Source organism: Prionailurus viverrinus, chromosome A3 (genome assembly GCF_022837055.1).
Source record: "Prionailurus viverrinus isolate Anna chromosome A3, UM_Priviv_1.0, whole genome shotgun sequence".
NCBI classification, from domain to species: Eukaryota; Metazoa; Chordata; class Mammalia; order Carnivora; family Felidae; genus Prionailurus; species Prionailurus viverrinus.
In genome coordinates, this window is record NC_062563.1 from 36,003,002 (window position 1) to 36,028,148 (window position 25,147).

Genomic DNA, 25,147 nt, shown 5'->3' on the forward strand with positions numbered 1-25,147 from the left:
ATACAATGCTTTTCAGAATGAGGGCAGGGGAGTGGGAGAAGAGGATGAAAGGAGAAGGACAGCTGCAGTCCTGGCCTTGGGCGCAAGGTCACTGCCATCCGTGGCGCTGGGCTAGCAGAGCCCTCCTCCAGCATCCCGGAGCGCCCGGCCACCAGGCGGGGACCAGGCCACCTGGTGGAGAGGCGGGGCGCCTCGCCCCGCCGCGCAAGGGTGCGGTTGCCTTGGCAGCGAGGCGGGGCGTGGCCGAAGCTCACAATCGGCCAAGTCCCCGCTGCTCCCACCCCGCCCCCTGCGCTCTCACCTGGCGGCGCTTTCGCCCCCGGCGGACCCGGGGCCCATGGACACACACGTCCGCTCCCTGCTGCCCCGCGCGCCGGCTCGCCTGCTCTGCCCAAGGAGACACCATTCACGGCTGGGCGACCACGCCGGGCTCTGGGAGCCCGAGGTCGCGGCTGGGGCCCGCGCCAGGCGGCAGAGAACGAGGGCCTGGGCCGCCGGGCGCCCCAGCAGACAGAGGCGCAACCGCCGCCCCTGATCACCCCCACGACTAAGAGGTGAGCTTGGCACCTTGCTCCCTGCCACCTGGCCTTTACCTTGAAGTTACTTCTTAACCCCTCTCCCCTACCGCATTTTTCTGAGACTTAAAACTGAAAGGGACCGTAAAGAACCCTGCAAATGTACACCGTGGCTTCTGGGGGATTTGAAACCCACCGACATTTGATTTATTCATAGTGAGCCGGCATTGAGGGACTTTGCTAAGTACTTTACTAGAATTGTCTCATTTCCTCTTCATATGGACCATCGAGTGGGTACTGTCATCCCCATTTCACAGATAAGGAGACTGAGGCACAAACCAAGTAGATAATATGTCCAGGTTTTTGCAACCAGTTTATGTAAATAATGTTGCAGAGAAGGGGGGGGGGGGTCACAAACAACAAAAACAGATTTCCCCACCTGCAATCCCACACTCTTTCCACTGTGTGGAAATTCCCAGTGTGTTTCCCTCCACTCCTCTTTTTAGCAAACCACCCTTGTGTCATAGACTCCTTGGAGAAGTTGATGAGTTCTGTGGATCTCTCCTCCACAGGGGAAAAATGTACCTGTACACACACACACACACACACACACACACACACACACACACTGCAGATTGTCATATAATTTTAGAGGGCTTAGACCCAAACCTGGACCTCAGGTGAAGAAACCCTGTTCTATTCCACTATCTCTTGAGATTGTCCATATAGATGATCAGATAGGGGTATGCCAGGGTGGCTCAGCCGTCATACAGAGGTAAAGTGTACATGTTGGGGTGTGTGTATACATGATGACTCCCCTGAAGATCAGAGATGCTTTCACAATTTTGAAGAACTCAGAACTAGAGGGCAGGACTTCTGTTATTTCCTTCAGTGGGGTGAGGCTCTTGTTCAGTCTTGGCAGTAGGTTGTGAAGGACAGAGAAGGGGAACTGCTCTCTCCCCAGCACTTTGGGGCTTTGGCTGGAAGAGTACAAGCTGTAGAACTGGCCCGTGGGCTGTGGAATTCATCACTGTAGCTTGACTGGACATGCTTCATGCTGCTAATTCTTTGTTAGGGGTGGGTGCCTCAGAGAAAGCATTGAAGTCTCTGATTAGGATGTCTCTGTTCACACAAATGAGGTGGCATAGATTCAGGATAGTCAAGGAGCTATTTGGAAGCACTGTATCCTATTCCTGTGTACGTTGTGCCTACGTGTGCAGTATGACACTGCACCTAACTAGGATATGGCTGGTACTAATAAATCATAAGCAGCTGCTAAAGTAAATATCACCAAGGCATGGAGCAAAGGCCAAGTGGGTGACTTGTGGGGCAGCTCAGGACTTACTGGGAGCCTATTTACACACATGGTTCTAAGCAGCTGCATTATCTGGTCTCCTAGTCGACCACATGTTATAAACAGATTAGAAGGGAAGAGAGGGGCTACAGCAAACAGGACATTGAAGCCACAAGCTATGTGATGACTGATGTCCCAGCGGCAGAGGAGGAAGCACAAAGAAAAAACAGCAGGCAGAAGAATGGGGAGAAAAGGCAGCAGCATGCCTTTGACAGCGATGCTCACCCTTCTCCCTGACACTCTTTCCTCCTTTCCTTCACCTATCTCCCGGGAGCCTGCAGCCACTGAAAACCCCACAGTTGCCCGTAGACCCGGCTTAGATCTCTCTCTCTTGAATTGTGTTCCATATTGCTATGTAGATTCTGACTCAGCATGCCAAAGCATAACTGTCTACACTCTTTGACCAATCTGACTGCGTCCTGCACTCCCCATCTCACACACAGGTAGCCAGTTGCTCAAACTAGAAACCTGGGCATTCTCTTTGGTTTCTTCCACTCCTCAATCTTAAAACTTTCAGTCATCATTTATGGAGCAACCATTACTTGAATGCCCCACATGAGTCAGGTTCTGGGTGATGGAGAAATAAAGGTCATTATAATATAAAACTTCTGTTCCATGAAGGCTCTATACTACTGGGGAAGTCACACAGTATATAAATTGAATATATCTATATCTACAGATCTATAGAAATATAATATACAGAAGTGCTTGATTTCATTATAAAGAAAGGAAAGAGATGAAGTGACATGGTGGCTGCTGTCTGAATGGTGAAAAGTGCCAACCAACGGAAATTCCGAGCTAAGAACACTCCAGGCCGAAGGAACAAGAGGTTCCAGAGGCAGGAATGCACTTTTGTTCTATAAGCAGAAAGGTGGTCAGTGTGGCTGGAGGTCATCTTATCAAGGGAGGTTGGAGTAAAGTAAGATCACAGAGGCAGAGAAAATGTTCTTAAAAGATCAACAGGAGGGGTTTAGATTTATTCTGATTACAATGAAAATCTGTTGAACTTTTAAAAAATAGTTTGGAGGGAAGTTTCTGGCATGGGAACTTTCTGGAACTTTCTGGTAATGTTCTATATCCTGATAGGAGTTTGGGTTACATAGATGTATGCAATTGTCAAAACTTATAGAATGGAACACTTAATTATTGGACATTTCATATGCAAAAGACAAAGAGGAAAAAAAGAACTGTAAACAAATATTGAACTCCAGTTAAGGGTATTGCCTGCTGGAATATGTGTGCAGTTTACTTTGAAATGGATCAAAAAATAGATGGCTGAGTAGACAGAGGGATGGATAGATAAGTGAAAGCGAGTAAAGCATTAATGGTAGGATCTGTGATGGATATATGGGTATTCAACTTTTCTTTATATTAAAAATAATTAGGGTCCCCTGGGTGGCTCAGTCGGTTAAGCGTCAGACTTCGGCTCAGGTCATGATCTCACGGTCCGTGAGTTCGAGCCCCGCGTCAGGCTCTGTGCTGACAGCTCGGAGCCTGGAGCCTGCTTCAGATTCTATGTCTCCCTCTCTCTGACCCTCCCCCATTCATGCTCTGTCTCTCTCTGTCTCAAAAATAAATAAACATTAAAAAAAATTATACTAAAATGTTGGGGGTGGAGGCTTGTCTAATTTACATTTAACAAAGCTTTTTCTGGGTACTGAATAATGAATGGCTCTGCAGGGCTGCTGAGGAAGCAGTGAGACAGATTAGAAGCTGTGACAAGGGTTTGGCCTAGGATAGCACCACTGGTAATTGATGTGAGGATATATTCTGGAGATAGAGTTATGGGGTTTGCTGGTGGATTTAAAGAGTAGGGGACCTGTGAGGAAAGAAAGAAGAATAACTTTGAGTATTTTCATCTGAGTAGACAGATGGATGGTGACGCCATTACTGGAAGTGGGGAGAACTGGAGAAAGGGTGATATCAAGTGTTCGGCTTTGGATGTTTTATATTTTATATGCCTATTAGAGTTCCTTGTGAGAATGAAGAGTCAACAGGTAGATACATCACTTTGGAGCTCTGGGGAGAGTCAGAGAGTGAATATTCAGAAACCTCAAATTGGCATGAAAGTCATGAGACAGGATGAGACCATCAGGGCAATGTGTGAGAATAGACAAGAGTCCTGAGGGCGGAGCCCTGGTCACCCCAACAGGCTTCTGGCAGAAGATGGGAGCTAGCAAAGGAGAATGAAGAGTGGGTGGTGAGGCAGGACACGAACAGGCAATGGAGATGTTATGGTTGCCCAGAGAGACATAATTAAAGAGGAGCAAGGGTTCAAAAGTGCAACTCATTGCCAGAGGGAATATAGGTGAGGGAGCAGATTTGTGGGAGAAAAGATGATACAGTTTCTGATTTTGTAGTAAGATGAAATCTTTTCAATTGCAAAGGACAGAAACTCAGCTAACTAGCTTATACAAAATTAAGGGGGGGTGGGGGTGGGGAGAGGATATTTACTTCTGCAACCCTGAGCTAGTGCTGCATTAACTAACATGTTGCATGGATTAAAGTGGTGGGTGAATTCTGGCACAACTGAGTCCCAGCTTCTGCCCTAAGTTTCAGTCTCTGTAACACACACTCTCCCTGACTGCCAACATGGTTCCTGCAACTGCAGCACCCCACCCTACTGCTTAACAGCATCAGCACACAGTAGTCTGTCCATATAGTTCTGGCAGAAGGGTCCCTTAGGATGCTGACTGGCTGATGTCCTTCCTGAGCATGTGCTCACACACAGACTAAGCCTTGGTCTTTGACTTATTGCTATCATAGGGGATGGAAGGGGCAGATCCATACAAAATGCTGGGGGTCAAACGTTGCTTGACTTTATCTGATACATTTTTAAAAGATGTTTCTGAGGACTGACCAGAGAAAGGAACCTAGGGGATGTGTTGTAGAAGCAGTGAGACAAATTAGAAGTCTGTGGCAATGACTTGGCCTAGGATAGCAGTACTATATGATCTGGAATGGATTTCCAATATGATAATGGGGTTCTTTTCCCAGAAAAAGTGAGGAAAGAAAAGCAAGCTGGGTCTACCTAGCCTGACTCAACTGAAAATATTGTTTTTCCATAAATAAAAGGAGATACCATTTCATATTAGAATGCTCATTACAATGTAACAGTGGGATTATTTATGAAAATTACAGTTCTCTCTCAACCGTTCACCTACCTCATTCCCATGTAAGATGACACAGTAATCATGTTTGGTATCTCACAGAATCCAGTAGGTTCCTCCTTATGATAAGCACCTCAAAATTCTACATGTTCTTTTTTTAACACTTGTTAACTGCTAAAACCTGTGTGGTCTCTGTTGAGGGGCATGCTGGTAACAGAGCCATGTAGTGGGAAAATGAAACCTTACCTTGGCACTTTTGTTAGCCTTGCTTTCTTTGTGGCTAAAATGGGGAGGCTGTGTCAAGGAAGGAAGATTAAATGAGACAAGAAATTAAATTAACAAGAAAGCTTCACAGCAAGGCTGATATTAATTAGGATGAAAGATTTGTTTTGAAATATTTTAACTTTATGCTAACTGTATGTCTTTTGTATTTATGTGTAATTTATACTCTCATGAAGTCAGTTGCCATAAACTATGGTAATATCATTTCGTAAGAAACAGCCTCTCTTCTCAGAAGGGAAGGTATAAAATATTACTATCTAATCAAAATACAGACGACAAAATTAACTTTGAGTTTTGTATGTTTCTGTTTTTGTTTTTGCTGCTATAGTTTTGTTTTGGTCCAGAAAAGCATCTTCAAGAAGGTGGTCGAGTATGGCTTTAGCAGATAAGAGACTTGAGAACTTGCAGATCTACAAAGTTCTTCAGTGTGTTCGGAACAAAGACATGAAGCAGATAGAGAAGTTGATCAGGCTTGGATACCCTGAACTAATCAATTTCACAGAACCGGTCAATGGATACAGTGCTCTGCACTTAGCCTCAATTTCCAATGACATTGATATGGTCAGCTTTCTCCTTAGCCTTGGTGCTCATCCTGATGTGCAAGACAAGATGGGCTGTACTCCAACAATGAGGGCTGCAGAACTGGGTCATGAATTGTCCATGGAAATATTAGCCAAGGCAAAGGCTGACATGAGTATAGTTGATAATGAAGGAAAAGGTAAAAATCCCAGCATTCTGCCCAACAGATGCAATCTACTTTGTAGCCAGAAATCAATAAATAGTGCATTTTTGGTTTCCAACTGTAGAAGTGAAAGACTCATGGGTTTAAGTGAAGAGCCAGGTTCTCACTCTTGTACCTAAGGACACTGTCTCCCCATAATTTGAAAACAGTATGGGTAGATCTTAGGGAGACAAGATCAGAGAGATTTCTCATTTAAAAAGAAAGTTAGAGTTAGATTAATCTATGTTTGGTGGCTTTCCTAAATGTGGAGAATTTTCACATATATTGTCATTACCATAGTCATAATCATCGATTATAAGATATAAAAATCTTGTTTAAGACAAAAGAGGAGGGAGAGCATTCTTATTCCTTTTGATACTTTAGAACATCAAATAACGTTCTTTTGGGCTCCAAAAGGACTTTGGCACCTCTCAACAGCAGTCTGATGTAGAAAGGGGGTTACAGTTGGGAACTGGAAGGACTAAGGTGGATGCCGGCATAAACTCCAATGTTCTAGGGTCAATTTAATTGTATTTGGAAAAAGAACTTAAAACTTGAGACATGTCATTTCCTTTATTGTTTAGGTGAGATAGCCCCCACTTCTCTACTCTGTTCTCCCTAATCACATCTCAAGACCATGTTTGGGAGCTTCTGGCCCAGATAACTCAAAGTTCCAGAAGGACTTGACACAGCCTTGTGAAAATCACCAAGAAAATTACCACCAGGCTTAATATAAATTGGTAGATTTAATCAGTTGTCCCAAGGAGTTGCTTCAAGTACAAAGCCATTAACATCAGTCCCACACTGGAGAAATAAATCCCATTTTTAATGTTAATATTTTCTGACAGGAACAAAATCCGCTTTTGTAATTCTCTCCAGACTTGGTATTTGATAAGTGACTTGCTTAAAACAATAAGAGAGGACAAAGAAAAGGAACAATCATTTAATTACTTAATAGTACCACATAACGAAATGAACTTCGGATGCATTCAGGGGTCAAATGCATTTTAAAATGTTAAATCCTGAATAAAAAAAGCCTCTTAAAACTCTGTAGAATATCATATCCCAAAGTGTTCCATGGACCACTGAATTGCTGAGATGTTGATAAGGGTTACAAGCAAAATTGGTTCCACTGTCAAATTCATTAGAGAACCATTGGATAAAACAAATTGAGACATGTTGATTTCACATTTGTCAGACTCTTAGATACAGGGATATTTTCCATATTTCTTTGACCCTTGAAATAGTTTTTCCTTATGGCATCTTATATACCTGGAGTTTTGTGGAATGTACTTTGGGGAAACACTGTAATGGAGAACAGTTTACCTTCCAGAGTTTGAAATAAATGTTTTTTTTAAAGGTTGAGACATTTTATGTCATAAAAATCTAAAATTGCAAAATTAAAACTGAACAAGTAAAATTAGAAACAGGGTTAAGTGAATACTTGTAGCAAATGCAATAGCCATATGGCTACTATCTAAGCTCATTCAAATTAATACTAAGCTTGTCAAGGTTTTGGAAGATGAATGCATGAGAAAATAATCTGACAAATCACATAGGAAGAATTAAAGATAGAAAACAAAACTTGGGACAAGTACAAATCTTGTTGCACACATAACCTTGTTAGTACAGCCCCCTAGAGACTTGATTCTGTGTAACCCATGGTAGGCTTACTGCACTGAGTGAATGCCCTGTCTTCACCAGTTCAACACATCTAGCTCACCTTGCACATCCCTTAGTTGTCCTCTCACTTGTCAAACTGTTTTGCTTCTTGCATAGTCTTGGTCATTAACATCCTATTTTCCAGGGATTGATGTATGCCTCACTGGACATTGTTCCTAAAAGATAAGCAAACATTTAAGTGGTTAAAATACTTACTGGATCTTTAGAAGGATGTGGGACATACTCTAGGCTAAACTGTACTTTGAACAATTTTGCAGAATATGGAAAAGGTAAATCTCTAAGCCAAAACTCTTTCCTATGTCCTTGGGGATTAATTAGTGTCTGTCTATTCTGGAGAATGGAATACTGTCTTCCCTTTAAGGGTTAAGCTAGACTAGTTCCTTAGAGCCCCCATTCCATTGGTTCTCCCATTTATAGGAATGCATACCCAGTCCTACATGCAGTATGCAAATTTGACTGTCCACCATTTTTTTCCCTTTATTTCCATTTCAGTTTTAGAATTTGATTCATGTTCTTTGTGGCTTAAAGAGTCAGCCCAGATAGACTTTGACTGGGAGTTACACATGCCATCATTATAAAATATCTATTTCATAAGTGCCTTAGGGCCTTTTGTAATGAATTCAGCCTCTGGTATTTCTAGATCGCATTGCTGTTTATTGTTGTTTTGGTCCACTCTTGCCTCATATGACTTGTTGTACCTTTGATTTTCTATTTTCAACCATGTCCTTGACCATCTTTCTGTTTTAACTGTTCTGAGTAACCCTATTTTAGATGTGTCTGTTTATATGAAATATATTTAGATTTTGATTTTATATAAATTGTGATTTTTATTTAATGGTAGAATTTACCCAATTTATATTTATCTGGATGCCCCAAAGGTTTGGCCTCAGAACTGTCATTTATTTTATATTATGAAGTTATATTTAATATAAAATATATAAATAAATATGTATAAATGTATTTTCCTATATGGTCCATATATTCTTTTTCTTGTTGTGTGTATTATATTTTCTAAGGTTAATGGTCTGTTTTTAGTTTTTTTTTTTTTTTTGGTTGTTGGAATGGTAGTTTTATCTATTTTTATTACTTACTGATTTAAAAAAATTTTTTTAATGTTTATTTTTGAGAGCGAGAGAGAGAGACAGAGCATGAGTGGGGAAGGGGCAGAGAAACAGGGAGACACAGAATCTGAAGCAAGCAAGCTCCAGGCTCTGAGCTGTCAGCACAGAGCCTGATGCGGGGCTCAAACCCATGAACCACAAGTTCATGACCTGATCCAAAGTCGGATGCTTAACCGACTGAGCCACCCAGGCGCCCCGATTATTTACTGATTTTTTTAAACGGAGGTATATTTGACATAAACATTATATTAGTTTCAGGTGTACACATAATTTGATGTTTGTATGGATTGCAAAATGATCACCACAGTAAATCTAGTTAACATCTGTCTTTTTTCTTGGGAAGAGAACTGATTTTTTTTTTTGTTTTGGTTTTTTTTTTAAGTTTAATTACTTATTTTGAGAGAGACAGAGAGCACAAGTGACAGAGGGCCAGAGAGAGAATCCAAAGCAGGCTCCACACTGTCAGCACAGAGCCCAATATGAGCCTCAAACTCGTGAAGCCGAAACCCACAGTTGGATGCTTGTTTTTGGTTAATGGCAAACTTGATAGCTTTACATATACTTAAACCTTTGTTTATTAAAGTAGCAGTTTACATGGTATTCATTAATATTTTGCCATGAAAGAAGAGATTAGTACAATAACTTTTTGCATCCTTAAACTTACATGTCCATTGCTTTTATATGTGAACAACAGTTTGATAGGTACAAAACTCCTTACTTTCTTTCTCAGGTGATATTGTAGATACACTTCAGTTATTTTCTAGCATGGACTATTACAGTAGCAAAATCTCAAGGCCAGACTGACTTTTGCTTCTTATAGATAGGATCTGAACTGTTACCCAGATGCTCACAGGACACCTTCTCTACCTAGCTTTACATACGCATGCCTCATTGATTTTTCTTAATCCATTTTTCCTGAGACCCAAGTATGCTTTTTTAATCTTGAAATTCAGGTTTTCACTTCAAGAAAGTTTTTTTCTATCGTATCTCCATTTTTTTCTGTTCCACTTGGTGTTTTTTATTGAACACCAATTACATACATGTTCACTCTCCTTTGCCTCTAGACCATTTCAACTCTTCCATCATCTGTGACATTCTCCTTAGTTCTTTTGTATTTTTCCTCCACATCCTGGATGACGGTTTTGCTTTCCTTTTTCCTGCTTCCAATTTGACTTCCCTTTCTTTGGTGGTTTTAGTTTCCTCTACCATTTCTTTCCTAACTTCAGCAGGCTTAATTTCATCTTTTCTTTCTATTTATCTTCTATTGTCCTAGCAGCCCTTCTTTTAAAGGTCTTGGCCTATCTTTGTACTTTTATTTTAGAAGAAAAAAGTTATATTTAGCTTCTTTGCTATCATAGAAATAGGTCAGTCAATAATTTTCACATGGTATAGTTTTCCTAGTATGTAGTTTTTGCCTAGCTTTTACTATCAGGTTTCTTTCTTTCAGTATCTTACCCCCCTCCCCCCAATAGGTCACATGCTAGTTTTTTATTTGCTTATTGTTCCTCTTTGAATGAAGCCTGTTTAGAATAAGGTCATTACAAAGTCAGTTTGGAGCCTGACTGTTGTTTGCCTAGATTACAATACCTCTGATCTGTAGTACATTTTTGACATGAATTATATTGAGGACCTATATGTCATAAGTTCTGGGTCAGGGGATTTAGCATTTTCCTTTATTCATTGGAACAAAACGATTTGCCAAAATGGTAGAGCCCCTTGTCATGTACTTTGTCTTCTCAGTGCTGCTATACTGACCGCTACACATGGCTGGTCTGCACATTTTATCATCCAGTACCACCTCCTTTGTCACTCTGCAGTTTCAGAGGGGACACAGCAACCCACCAACCAGCACCCACAGTCCTGCATGTGGGATATAGGCTGCAAGAACCCATGGTTGACAAGGGCTCACATATCACCACTCTGATTCTTCCCCTGAACCAGGTCCGATCACATTTGGTCGTAACTGTTTTCTGATTCTATCAAAGGTTGACTTTCTTCTTTTGTTTCTCGGTCTTGGTATTTCAGTTGGTTACAGAAGGAAAAAGCAAGGCAACTATGCCTTTGCTCCACCACCTTCAGCTAGCCAATTATGGATTTCAAAATTGTTATCTTTTCCTTGCTATCTGGTTCAAATATATGGAGACTTAATTAAATACTCTCTGGGGATTCTATTTTTCTACAGGTGTTTTGTTTTACTGCATTTTGCCTACTAAGCGGCATTATCGCTGTGCATTGATTGCCCTGGACCATGGTGCAGATGTCAACAACTCTACCTGTGAAGGAAAGCCAATATTCCTTAGAGCGTGTGAAGAAGCACATGATGTTAAAGATATGTGCCTGACCTTTTTGGAAAAAGGAGCCAATCCAAATGCTATCAACTCAGTATGACTATTCCTGTGATTATATATATATATATATATATTCCTTTTTTTTTAAATTATAGATGCTCAGTAGTGTAATTTTCGCATTTAATTATGGTAAAATTATCCTGTTAGCTTATAGACTATTCATTTCTATTCACAGTGTTTTAAGATGATAGATTTTCATTATCTTTATATTGCCATGATTCCACAGTCTATTTCCTAATTACGTTTGGAAAATTGGTATTTATTATGCATAATGGTAAAAGATCATTAGAGAAAAATAGAAAAGATACCACTGATGCCTAATAAAAATGTATCTTTTTGGAAAGAAAATATGTAGTCCTGCTGTTTCCTGTATCTATCTTGCCCCCTTTCCTTGTTTGGCCAATTTTATTGAGTTTTCTTATTGTTTAATAGTCATTTCCAGATGATAAAAAAATCAATTTTTTTCCTCATTAGAAAACACCTATAACCTAATTTTAGCATATACTTTACCCTCTTTCCCCCCCTTTTGCTCTACTTTCTTTACAAAAAAAATGAATTTTATAGCCTGATTTCTCACAGGGACATCTGGTGTGACCTTGACTCTGATATTCGAATTCTTCTACATGGACCAGCTGACTTCATTTTTCCTATTTGTTACATGAAACCAATAAAAATACAGAGAACTAAACATGTCAGTGTGAATCTAAGGCCAAATGGATTTAGACCATATTTATATGAAATAAGTGATTTAAAATAACAAGCATAACCGGCATTTGATCTGTTTCTCATCCAGTCCACAGGTCGAACGGCTTTAATGGAAGCATCAAGAGAAGGAGTGCTAGAGCTAGTCCGAGGGATATTGGAAAGAGGAGGTGAAGTGAATGCCTTTGACAATGAGAGACATCACGCTGCACATTTTGCTGCCAAAGGAGGCTTTTTTGATGTAATAATCTGCCCTTTGCTTTAAAATCTGTTGCTCACGCCTTTTCACAAATTGTTTTAATATCACGTAGGTTACACTAAGAATGTTTTCGAAGTTACCGTCTTGATTTCCCTAGATAATTCTAAAATTATATTTCAGATCAAATGTTTTTTTAAAAACTTTCTAGCCCTTCAGTTTTATCTGCTTGCTAAGTTTATTCATTTAATATTACTGATAATGTTTTTCTGTATTCTTAACTATGACAAATTAAAAGTTTTGCCAATCAGAACTTTTTTATTTTATGCCTCCATTACATATCAAAATCTTCAAAATATGGCTTGACCAAACTGTGGGAGAACAATGCCAACAAACTCTTATCTCCCTAAGTTTTTGTGTGCATCTAATGACTCACCTAAATTTTAAACTCTTAAGTATCCTGGTTTTCTGGACATACCAGTAAAGGATATTTCATAGGTACAATGACACTGCAGAAACGAAATAGGAACCAATGCTTTCCTATTTTTTTTTTAATTCTGAATTACGTCTAAACTTTCTTTACTCAATTTTCTGAGTTTTTACATAGCTATCTTTGTTTCTGTCATTGAGTCTTGTCCCCACAATAAAAATATACATCACATAGAAGCCACATTTGGTAAAGACTTTTTTTCCCTGATAATGTTTTCTATAGGCTGATGCTTTCTAGAATTACTAGAATTCACCAAGATAGCATGCCCTAGATGAGTATCAACTTTTCTAAACTCTTGGTCAAAGCTATTTGATAGAATTGTCAGCAATGGTGAAAAAGTTGTATATCTGTGCCATATAATACAGTAGCCACATGTGGCTTTTGAGCATTTGAAATACGGCTAGTGAAACTAAGGAACTGGATTTTTTTTAATGGTTTTCTATTTAATTCGATTTAATTTTAAATAGCCACATGTAGCATAAGTAACTATTAGATAACAAGTTGGGGTGTCAGTCTTCATGCAATAAATGTATGTTCCTATTCCTCTACTATATCCACTGTTTATTTTGCAGATATTGAAGCTGCTTTTTGCTTACAAGGGAGACATGGGGCTGATTGCATTGAATGGGAACACACCACTTCATTATGCTGCCATGGGCGGTTTTGCAGATTGCTGCAAATATATAGCTCAGCGAGGTAAAAGTGTCTAGCAATTTTATGTTTAAAGCAGTTATGATTTACCCATGTTGCAGATGAGCAGACAGTTTGGGCCTGCCACTTGTCAGTTGCATATCTTTTTCAATAGCCCATCCTCAGTTATATATGTAGAAAGAAAATTGAAAATTTTTTCTTACTCTACCTTCTGTGAAATCATGAATCAGGTCTTAAGGTGATGAAGACTCATTTTCTGAAATGTTTTTAGGTTGTCATTAAAAATCTAAAGAGGATTGTTCATTCGTCGGCTAATTATTAAAATGCTTATAGTTTTTAAAGTCCTTTTAAAAATGTCCACCAATCTGAAGGACAAACACTGAAAACTATGTCTTTTAGTCTGCATTCTTTATTATTTCATTAAAAAATTGTCCAATTGTGTCAAGGATAACTTTCCTAAATCATTTGAAATTATAGGGGAAATATTTTAGGGAGAAAGATAAAATGAAAATTTTCATGGAAAATTTGAAATTTATTTTTGGTTTACCTTTAGCTTCTAGGTACCTATTAATTTAGGAATATAAACTATGCATGTATAGCTTAATGTAGTCCTTAAAATGGGAATATTAGCCAATTAAGTTTAAAGATCTGGATCCATTTGGTGCCAATTACATGCTAACTTAAAGTACATTAAAAGTTTTTAACTTTGTGAAAAGTGGAACTGCATTCTGCTGAACGTTGTAGTAATGGGTTTGGTTTTTTGCTTTTTTTTTTTCCCCCAGTTTGAGTAATAGGCAAAAACTTAAAGCCCTATGACTCTAGAATACAGCAGAGAAAGTACTTTTGCTTTTCTGTCCTCTACACAGCAGAGAATCTCAGGAATCCCTGAGACATAGAGATCCTATATTGTAACCACTAACATAAATAATGTGCTTGCGTAACTAATAGTGCAATAACGAATTCACGTTTACTTTTTATGAACTTATACAAACTCCTACTCTTCCCCCCCATCGTCCCCCAATAAACACTTTTAACAAATAAAGAAAGGAACGTGTATCAAATGCAACTTTTGCCCCATAAACGGTCTCATCAGTCTTGTTTGCACATTTGTCACTATCAGCAGTTTATTCTGACATTTCATTTTTTTTCTTTTTCAAATGTCTATGTATTTTGAAAGAGAGTGTGTGTGCACATACACATAGGGAAGGGCAGAGTGAGAGGAAGAGAGAGAATCCCAAGCAGGCTCCACTCTGTCAGCACAGAGCCCAGTGCAAGGCTCAGTTTCACGAACCATGAGATCATGAGCTGAGCCGAAATCAAGAGTTGGACACTTAACCAACCGAGTCACCCAGGCACTCCTGATATTGCATTTTTAACATAATTTATTTCTAAAAACAAAAGATCTTCCCAGATTAAGACAATTCTTCAACTTTAACATGTTAACTGCTTTCTTATTAGGACAAACATCACCAGGCACATTCTCTATCATCTATATACTCCTGGGAGAAAGTCACAGAAAGCAAATTGAGAAGCACATTTGGCCAGAGCGTAGGCCACGCCAAAGGCCTTGCCCAATGACACAGAAAGGTTTCATCTTCCTGGCAGAATCATAAGACTAGGCCATGTTTTCTTCTTTAAGATTTATTTATTTTTGAGAAAGAGAGAGAACACAAGTGGGGAAGGGGCAGAGAGAGAAGGGGACAGAGGATCCAAAGCAGTCTCTGCACTGACAGGCTTGACAGCAGTGGGCCCGATGTGGGGCTCGAACATACAAGCCATGAAATCACGACCTGGGCCAAAGTCGGATGCTCAACCGACTGAGCCACCCAGGTGCCCCTAAACCGTGTTTCTAAAACAAGTGGCTGAAAGCATTCTAAGTTCTCTTGCATGTTTGGAGGTACAACCGCTTCACTAGATCCTATGTGGGTGACCTAATTCCATAACAGAAGTGTTACCAACTACATGTTCACCTTTTGAATCTTAGATCTAAGGCAGTCAGAGCAACAACAAACAATGCATTAACAATTAAATGCTCTTTTCTGAGTTAACTCCTTGGGTTTAGTGTCTTCTATACTTAAATGTGAAGGCTGGACTGTTTCCCACATTAAACCATCTTCTTCCTGTTGCTAGAGCAATTTACAAGTCCCAGTAAGCAGTGTGAGTGTCATATCCAAGGGCAGAAGCAGGGAGCTGGGAACAGTTCTAGGGAAGCACCCCAGGAGAGTTCTCTTTCTCATGGGCCTTTGGCTTGTCAGCCCACACTAGCTGTAAGTTGAGTACCTTCGGCCACAGGTCATAAGTCACAAAGGGAATGAATGGATCTGTATTTACTAATTATAAGGGAGGAGATAAAAAGTCCCAAGGCCAGAGGAGAAAAAAACGCCTTCAGATCTTTAAGCTGGGATGTTGGAAACTTTTATCCACATAAAGGTTTCTAACTAGGAGGAAACTGGGAGCATAAGAAGGCAAGATCAAACAGCTTTAAGATCCTTTGATCCTTAGGGGTGAATATAGAAGCAGTGGCTTGGGAGATGGTAGATAAACCCCTCGACACCTTGAAGAAGCGAAAAAGCTAAATAAAAACAGCATTCTTGAAGTTGCTATGGAATTATACTGTCGAGACCAGCCTCAGGCCCCCTTTTCGATAAGTCACTGTTTAATATAGAAATTTTAGAATCCTTATTCTCATAATACTCTTTTTGAGTTTTTCTATCACTACTAAAATTATCAGTCTTAGTATAAAATGTTCAGTTTGACAATACCAAAGGAAGTATCAATCTTCAAAAGCACTGGTGACTAATTTTCTTTTTGACAAGGAATACAACTATGAAGTATTGGCAGGGCATGCTTTATTTCTGCACGCAGCCACCTGTACATTTTCATTGCTAGACATACTGATTGGGGAGCAATCTTCTTTGATTATGTGATGTTGGCAAAGCAACAGAAGCTTCTTCTAGATGCAAAACACTAGAAAGAGCTTCTTCATTGTCTGACTTATTTATATACATAACGGATTTTTAGTGTCTCAAGACACTTACTATAGACAGCACAACCTTCCTAGTGGCACTAAGCCGATTCTCCAATGTACCCGGAGAAGTTTATTTATTTGGGGAATACCTACGTGTAATGTTGGTGTCATCATTTTAAGGAAGGGACCAAGAAGGAAAATGAATTTTAGTGTCTGATTTGCACAAATGTAATACTGGAAGTCTTTCAGATTCGATGAACAAATTGGTTTTTCCTGGGTTAGGTTGTTCACATGACCTTATCACAAAACAGCAGATCAATAGAAATTAAATGGATTCTGTGGGGAATACAGTTTAAGATCGTACATAAGTTTGCAGTCATAATCATTCAAAAAGAAGCAGGTGCAGCGTTCTGAGTTCCTAATGGCCCAGTAAGCTATCTGAACCCAGCTTCTTTCTATATTCAAATATTACCCTCACTCTTTTCTTTTTTTAGGAGCAGGTCTGCTTAGCAAGTATGCCAAAATGATATTTGTTTCAAATATCTATAGGGATCAATGTCCTAATTCTTTAGGGGCAGAGAATATAAATTGGAAACATATTTCAGAATTCACCAAAGTGAAGCTCACAGAAAAAAAAATCACAGCTTAATCTGGTAATTATAGGGGATAAATTTTTGACTAATAGATCAAAATTAAGAAAAGGGTTTGATGAATGTCATTTGCAGAGCCATGCAGATGCCTGGGCAATATTCATAATAATGATGCTTCATGTTCTAGGATGTGACCTGAAATGGAAGAACTTAGATCATAAAACGCCCAGAGCTGTGGCCAAAGAAGGCGGTTTCAAAGCAGCAAACAAAGAAATACGGAGGGCAGAGCGAACCGCTAATAAACTGGCACGGCCAGGAGCCAAAAATCCGAATCCACTCTGGGCCCTTAGACTTCATGACTGGTCGCTAGAACATGAGACTTTCCTTCGGGAAGCCTTTTCATTTGTGGACAGAGGTGATGGGACAGTCAGCAAGGAGGACTTCGTGTTGACATTGGAGGAGAGGCAAGATTTTGTGACCTCGGAACAGCTGGCTATGGTAGCTCAATATCATGAAAAATTACGGGGAGGTGGGGTCAATATTAATGATTTCTTTAAAGGAACCAGATACTTAAGCAAGGCTTATGTCTTGGGATCATATGGGCCCAAGAAAAAGAAAAAAGGGATGGCCAAAAAGGTAAAGAAAGGCAAGTTTGTTTTACCCCTCCCAATCTGCATCATCCCTGACCACGTATTTCCCCAACGGAGTGATGGCGGGCCACCCTATTACATGATTGAAACCTACAAGAATATAACTGATTGCAATCGGTTTAACCGAGACCATCCACCAGAACATCCCATTCAGGATGACTCCGCTTGGTACATTGATGATCCAGGGAAGGTATTTTCAAATATTAATTTCGTCACCAAGGCAGGAGACCTGGCTTCTCTGAAAAAGGCATTTGAATCAGGAATACCTGTGGATATGAAGGATAATTATTACAAAACACCACTAATGACTGCATGTGCCAGTGGAAACATGGATGCTGTCAAGTTTCTTCTTGAAAAAGGGTGGGTTTTCTTTCTTGAGTGAGGTTTAAATTTCATGGGTCTTTATATTCAACTCCAGAATTTTAGGGCAAAGAAAGAGCTTCATTTCTGAAATCTAGATTAGAGATAGACCTTGCATGGGAAAGTTGGCTAATGGGAACCTGGGAATGTGTGTACGCACAGATAGCTTACCAATAAAAACTACGCACAAAGTTGCTTTACTAGAGAGCTTTACCTACATGGTGTGTAGGTCACTTTTTATTTTATTTTAAATTACCAAGATAATTTTTAAAATTTATTTATTGTTGAGCGAGAGAGAATGCACTTGTCTGTGAGTGGGGGGAGGGGCCGAAAGAGATGGGGAGAGAGAATCCCAAGCAGGCTCTGCACTGTCAGCACAGAGCCGGTTGAGGGGCTCAAACTCACAAACCTAGATCATGACCTGAGCAGAAATGACCTGAGCAGAAATAAGAGTCAGGCACTTAAACTGACTCAGCCACCCAGGTGCCCCAAGAATTTTATTGTAGGAGAAACATAACATGATCTACCCTCTTAACAAATTATAAGTGTACAATACAATATTAACTATAATCACACTATTGTATGGTAGATCTCTAGAACTTATTCATTTTACATGTTGCTTTTTAATCTGTCTCTTGTGTATGTGTTGGGGGGGGAGGATCCTAACAAATTTAAACAAGTGGTACAATGGCCATGATGACATGTCCCTTCTCTCCTCCAGAACCTCCTTTGTTCATTTGTAAATATCTTTAAAATATCAAAGCATCACATTTTTATTTAACTTTGTAATCTAAAGCAACTTCTCAGGTTTAATTCTTTCTTGTACCATAGCTGAATAGCCTGGGGTAAGTTTCTTAACTTTTTTGTGCCTCCATATCCTCATTTTTATAATGGGGCTCTAATAGGACTCAGCTCACAGATTTTCAAGATCAAATCATTTAAAATATGTAAATCGCTTATTAGCAAAGCAATTGCATATTTGATAAAAGTTGTTATTATTATCACTATAAGGGCGAAGGTCAAAGAAGTATTCAAATTTGTATATTATCTAGAGGGAGTATAAAGTAATTAATGAGAATTTGAACTTTTGGATAGTGAATTTTTTAAAATTTTTTTAATACTTATTTTTGAGAGAGAGAGAGAGAGAGAGAGAGAGAGAGAGAGACAGTGTGAGCGGGAGAGGGGCAGAGAGAAAGGGAGACACAGAATCCGAAGTGGGCTCCAGACTCTGAGCTGTCAGCACAGAGCCCGATGAGGGGCTTGAACTCACAAACTGTGAGATCATGACCTGAGCCGAAGCCGTACGCCTAACCGACTGAGCCACCCAGGCGCCCCGGCAATGAATTTTTTTTAAAAAGAACTGACATTTAAAATACTACACTTAGATGCTTAGAATTTTAATAATGAAGGTGCATTTAAAAATCTATAACATTCAGAGAAAGTAGACTCAAAGTGAAATAACATGACTTTAATATTTCCTATCAGTTTTTACCTTCATTGGATCCAGTTATATAATTTTCCCTAATTTTAACCTTTGCAAAAAGTGCAACCCCTGGGATCTAAGTGCCTTTAAAAACTAAACAAAATGTGTATTTATGCAAAGAAAATTAAGACTGTCAGATAATGCAGAGCACGAGTCAAGAAAAATTATGGCACAGAGTTTAACTTTACTCAGAGCTTCCCTCGTTTATAGCTGGACAACTGTATGAAATCTGGCTTTGCACGTTCAGCCTCCAATGCTTGGAACAACCCATATATTTAGCTTGTGCATCTGTCTTATTTTATAGGGCTAACGTTAATGCAACAGATAATTTCCTGTGGACTCCACTTCATTTTGCATGCCACACAGGCCAGCAAGATATTGTTGAGCTTCTTGTAAAATCTGGAGCTGTGATAGACGCAGTCTCCATCAACAACACCACTCCTTTAACTAGGGCTATTGAGAGCTGCAGACTGGATACTGTAAAATACCTACTTGATATCGGTGCTAAATTCCAACTGGAAAATAGAAAAGGTATGTGTTCATATCATTGATATAGTTACAGTCAGAAAAGGAGAATTTAGATTCCAAACCTCTTCTGATTCTATTCTTGTAGGACCACATTTCCCTGTGAGAGTTACTATTGCAAATGCAAGCCTAAGTTGAATGTTACACAAGTTGGTTTTCTGTGGAGTGCCTCTCAATCACTGGTGTGAAAGGATCAGTGCTTTATGTTTGCAATCTGTCATGGATGGATACTTGTGTAAAGTACAAGAAAAAGTGACTTCCTAGAAAATGAAATGAGAAAAAACATCAAATACAAGGGTTTTTGTAATCACTAGATTAAAATGACAGAAAATTCTTCTATCAAATATATCTAAAAATTTCTAAATGCCCACTCTTTTTTTTTTTTATGTTTATTCATTTTTGAGAGTGTTGTGCTGACAGCAGAGAGCCTGATGTGGGGCTTGAACTCACAAACCGTGAGATGATGACCTGAGCTGAAGTTGGGCACTTAACTGACTGAGCCACCCAGGCACCCCTCTAATTACCCACTCTTAATTTCTGTGGTTATTTCACTATAGTCCTATAAGCATTAGTTTGTGGGCTTGCACCAATGTTCAGAGTTTTCACACTGTTACAACTGTCAATTCCTAGTAAATGACATAGTTTAAAGACTATAGAATGTGGATTCTTTCCAAAGCTGAACAAATTCCTGAATTTGAGTTTCTCTCTAGGACATAAATGGGAGGCCTAGCTTATATCACACCTGAAGAATAAATAAAAATTTGAATAACTATTTGACCTTATTGCTTGGAGGTATCATTTTCTTATAGTGGAGGCTGTTGCTTCCTTTTGATCTGAGAGAGCATTAGTATTTCTGTCTGCTTCAGGCTTCTTCTGAGTCACTGGTAGTATTGTTTTAGGTCTGCCTGAGGATATTACAGGTGTCATAATACCCAGCCATGTGCACAGCACACTGTGACACCAGCTTCCTCAGGCCTTTTTGAATATACCTCCTTATATCATGGGAAGGGGAGAATAATGTAAAATTATCACACAAAAGGAAATGTACGCAATGTGGGAAGAGAACCATCAATCAAATATTCACATGTAAATATCCTGCCAGTATTTCCTATCAACTTTTTAAGAAACACGCTTAAAAAAAACAAAAACAAAAACAAGAAAAGGTTGTGTTGCCAGTAAATGGCACTTTAAATTATGAGATCTTAGAGCTGGGTCCACCTTAGAGAATATCTGATCTAGCTTTGTGACCCTACATATAACCATTTGCTTTACTAATCACCTTTACTACTGTATGCTAAGGGCTGATGTGCTGAGGTTTTCTACATGGCTTATTATCAATCTGTTTATTGTTATTCTGAATTTATGTCTTGAACAGGGCACACTGCCATGGATATTGCAAAGGCGTATGCTGACTATAGAATAATTAGTTTGATTCAAGAAAAGCTGGATAGCTTGCCAAAACCAGCAGAAAATCAAAAAATGAAAGGCAAGCCACCTCCTAAAATGAAGACTGAAGGCCCTGAAATTAAGAAAGAGGAGGTAAGAAAAGCAATGGACTACCCATTAGTAACTAGTACCTGTTAAAAACTTGTTGGGGGGTAGGGCAGTGTCATTATGTACATGTGGTTATACAGCATGGGCACAATAATATACAACCCATATTGTCAGCACTATTATGCAGTACTTTTAAAGAAATAGCTAGCAAAGAAATTCCTAGTATGGAAAAGTCTAAAAAGTGCTCATTGCAAATAAAATCCATGTAAAAACCAAGATGGTTCAGCCAAACACAATTAGAATGTTGAAAAAAGAATTGGCATTGGATATGTATATATTTGGTTCTGAGTTATACAGATTTGATGAGACACCCTAGACAGGGAAGTAGGGTGAGAAGAATGAAGCAAAGCATGTTTTTCCTTCATTATGGTATCATAATTTTTCATTACACATCTTACCTTCCTTCTAAGGAATTTTATTTTTTTAATGGTTATTTTTGAGAGAGAGAGAGCACAGGGGAGGGAGAGAGACAGGGAGACAGAGAATCTCAAGCAGTCTCTGTGCTGTCAGCACAGAACCCAATGTGGGGCTCAAACTTATGAACCATGAGATGATGACTTAAGCTGAAATCAAGAGTCAGACGCTTAACTGACTGAGCCACCCAGGCACCCCCTAAGGGATTCTAATGACTACCAATGAACCCTGGGATATGGGGCCACCTGTGACTTGGATATCCTGCAGAATGACTCTAGAAGTTTTAAAAGTGTCAAGTACTGTTCCTGGTAATCTGGAGTGATGTGGGTGCCTCTAAACTACCAGAAGTTTAAGGTTTTTGCCCATAGAGATTACTGAGAGATCAAGACTTTGTCATTAGCAGCGAAGCCCAAGTGCATTTCTTTTTTCTTTTTGTATGAAATTTATTGTCAAATTGGTTTCCATACAACACCCAGTGCTCATCCCAACAGGTGCCCTCCTCAATACACCTCACCCATCCTCCCCTCCCTCCCACCCCCCATAAAACCCTCAGTTTGTTCTCAGTTTTTAAGAGTCTCTTATATTTTGGCTCCCTCCCTCTCTAACCCTTTTTTTCCTTCCCCTCCCGCATGGTCTGCTGTTAAGTTTCTCAGGATCCACATAAGAGTGAAAACATATGGTATCTGTCTTTCTCTGTATGACTTATTTCACTCAGCATAACACTCTCCAGTTCCATCCACATTGCTACAAAAGGCCATATTTCATTCTTTCTCATTGCCACGTAGTATTCCATTGTGTATATAAACCACAATTTCTTTATCCATTCATCAGTTGAAGTGCATTTCTAAGTAGGCTAGAAGCTTCTTTTAGGGAAGCAGGAGGAATCCCTGGTGATCCTTGGCAAACATAGGTCAGGGATGAAATTCAAAAAGGAAAAGCTCTAATATTGGAATTGGAAATTGGAAAGGGTTGGAGAAACGTAAGGTGGTAGGAAGTGAAGAGGGTGAAGGGATTATAACAAACATGGAGGACAATCAACAGTAAGGAGTAATAAACATGGAGGGGACGAGAGTAAGAATGGCCAGAGGTGAAGGATGATCAATCAGCTAAGCTTCTACTACATACATCATTATCATTTTAGTAGGATAATTTAATTTTTCTAGTTAATCAGTGACCATAGATAAATAATGGGTATCTTGAAGACTTAAATGCTCTGTTACCAATACTACTAATAAAGTAGAGTTAAACAAAGCAAACTAGTTATCTTCCCCCATCCAAAGTTATAATATTCTATTTCATTTCAAATTATAATTTATATAGTAACATTTTTATTTTTACTTGGCTTCAGAGCAAGATACAGAACAACAAATAATATAAAAAAAAGTGTAATATAGGTTTTTGCAATTGATAGGGTTGGTTTTTCTTTTGTCTCATTTCCAGGAACCACTTTCATCAGTTTATGTACCATCCATATCAGAGGAAAAGAAAGTACATAAGGATAATGTGGTTTATCTCAATTCATTGATTACCAGTGGTTATACCAAGAAAGTGGATATTACATTTATTCCACGGAGGGTAAGTACTTTGGAAAGATCTTCATAACATGCTGTAAATTCATATCATTTTCTAAATACATTTCATGCAGAACACCCAAACAAATATGAAGGTATCCTTTTGCCAATTCCTGCTGCTTCAACTCAGTAAGTTCACCTTCTTTAGCTTCCAATATCTGGTTTCCTCTATTACTATTTCTATATTAACATTTTATTTGTCCTTGAAAACCTAAAGTATTCTTTGGTCAATGCCATTCCCTGTCCCCATTTGGTCACAAGTTCAATAGACACATTTTCTTGGTACTTCTCAGACCCCAGTACTCTTACTACCATCTCACTTGGGAGTTTCATACTAAGCAACACTGGATTCATTCAGTAGCTTCCTAAATATCCACAATTAAAGAGGTGGAGACATCTTTGGAGAACAAGAGTGGTCTTGCCAATCCCCATCAAGCCATGCTGAATAAGAGACCATCAGCCCCCTCTGCCTTCTACTATGAAAATAATTTTCTTATGACTTCCCCATAAGACATAAAGGTAACAAACCCAAATGATCTTCTAATTCCATCTCTTCCTTGTTTTGACATCCCAAAAATGAACAGCAGAGGATAATCAGAGGTAATTGAAAAGCATTTCAGGTGTCCAAACAGTCACCATCAGAATTAGTGATGCCCATGTAACTCCTCTTCCTCATGTAAGAGGAACACATAAGATAAAATAGATTTAGAAGTAAATTTGATAGTTTTAAGTTAATCATACTGGACACTGTGTGGATATTGACGTATTTGGCTGGCTTTCGTATTCATGCCTGCTCTGGATATGGTTGTTTGTTTTAAGATCTGGAGTCCTGAAGCCACAACAGCAGAGCTGATCAGGAAAAGGGAGCTGCGGCGGGAGAGGTTCACTTACGAGGTAGACTTTGAGGACTTCATGATGCCCTTTCAGAAGAACATCACAGAGAAAGCTCAAGCCTTGGAAGCTGCCTTCAAGACCTAGATCATAGCAGTTGCTTCTTGGGGTCAACATTTTGAGGCCCAGGGAGAAAGTCGGTATTTCCATCAAAGTCAAAGCAATCCACAAATGAAGAATTTGTAACCAAATAATTGTTTTTGCTTTAACAGCTATAAATATTCTGAGCTATCTAGAGAAGGTGTATTTTATTTTGCAATGAATTACATGTCATTCTGGATAAACCCCTTAATCTTCTTTAAGGATGTAGTAGAATAAATGGCATTTTGGTTATAAATATAACATTATTGTCAAAAAATTTACAAAATGTACACCCATTATGTTTGCTAAATATATAATCCAGTGGAAATTGATGAAAACAATTTAATAGTAGGGAAGAGAAGTAGTTCTAACCCGTTAAGGAAGGAGTTTGTTTCCTACACACCATCGTACATGGTATATATTAGATACCTGGGTCAAATAAGCTTTGGCACTTATAGCAGACACTGTCAGCACTCCATCCCTTTCTCCTTGATTGAAGCAGGCCTAATAATTCAGATGCTGGAAGGCGGACTCTGACACTTAAATTTGTAGAGTAGGGCCCAAATACACGAGAACAAGAGCCTCCGAGAAGCAGCTCTCAACCAGCGAGTGAACAGATGCAGTGTATTAACACCCCTGCTCCCTCACCGCTCTGGTTGGAATGTTTGGAAGTGAGCATTCCTATTGACTGCTCAAGTTCCCCCAAGAGGTTAAGATCACATTGCCAGCAGTGGTAATTTGATAACACACCCTTCATTGGCAGCCTTCCCTTCCCTGTCCTCCCACATTTCTCCCATACCTTCAGATCTTTGTCAAGGTCACCTCTGAAATATGTACACCTACCCTTGTCTTGAGGTTGCTTCTGGAAGGACCCAAACTAAGATAAC

At 39.3% G+C, this 25,147-nt stretch overlaps 1 protein-coding gene across 3 annotated transcripts; it reads left to right on the forward strand.

Moving 5' to 3' along the window:
• Positions 1–296: 296 nt before the first annotated feature.
• Positions 297–24,420, forward strand: ANKEF1 (ankyrin repeat and EF-hand domain containing 1). 3 transcript variants are annotated; one of them, XM_047851193.1, is made up of 10 exons: positions 297–554; positions 5,590–5,979; positions 10,969–11,168; positions 11,928–12,077; positions 13,095–13,218; positions 16,919–17,741; positions 19,529–19,755; positions 21,125–21,288; positions 23,158–23,292; positions 24,108–24,420. In XM_047851193.1, exons 2-10 carry the CDS (start codon positions 5,634–5,636, stop codon positions 24,264–24,266), a joined length of 2,328 nt encoding a protein of 775 aa, XP_047707149.1. In that variant the 5' UTR covers positions 297–554; positions 5,590–5,633; the 3' UTR covers positions 24,267–24,420. The 3 variants fall into 3 exon arrangements, with proteins under 3 accessions (XP_047707149.1, XP_047707150.1, XP_047707151.1); XM_047851194.1 differs by lacking the exon at positions 5,590–5,979 and having other exon boundaries at positions 24,108–24,419; XM_047851195.1 differs by lacking the exons at positions 297–554; positions 5,590–5,979 and having other exon boundaries at positions 11,099–11,182; positions 24,108–24,419.
• Positions 24,421–25,147: the final 727 nt, after the last annotated feature.

Bases quoted from the DNA above. Each gene is read 5' to 3' on its own strand.
- ANKEF1 (XM_047851193.1), top strand. From the start codon at position 5,634: ATGGCTTTAGCAGATAAGAGACTTGAGAACTTGCAGATCTACAAAGTT. The intron at 11,169-11,927 runs GTATGACTATTC...TTTCTCATCCAG, and splicing joins ATCCAAATGCTATCAACTCA to TCCACAGGTCGAACGGCTTT. The intron at 23,293-24,107 runs GTAAGTACTTTG...GTTTGTTTTAAG, and splicing joins TTACATTTATTCCACGGAGG to ATCTGGAGTCCTGAAGCCAC.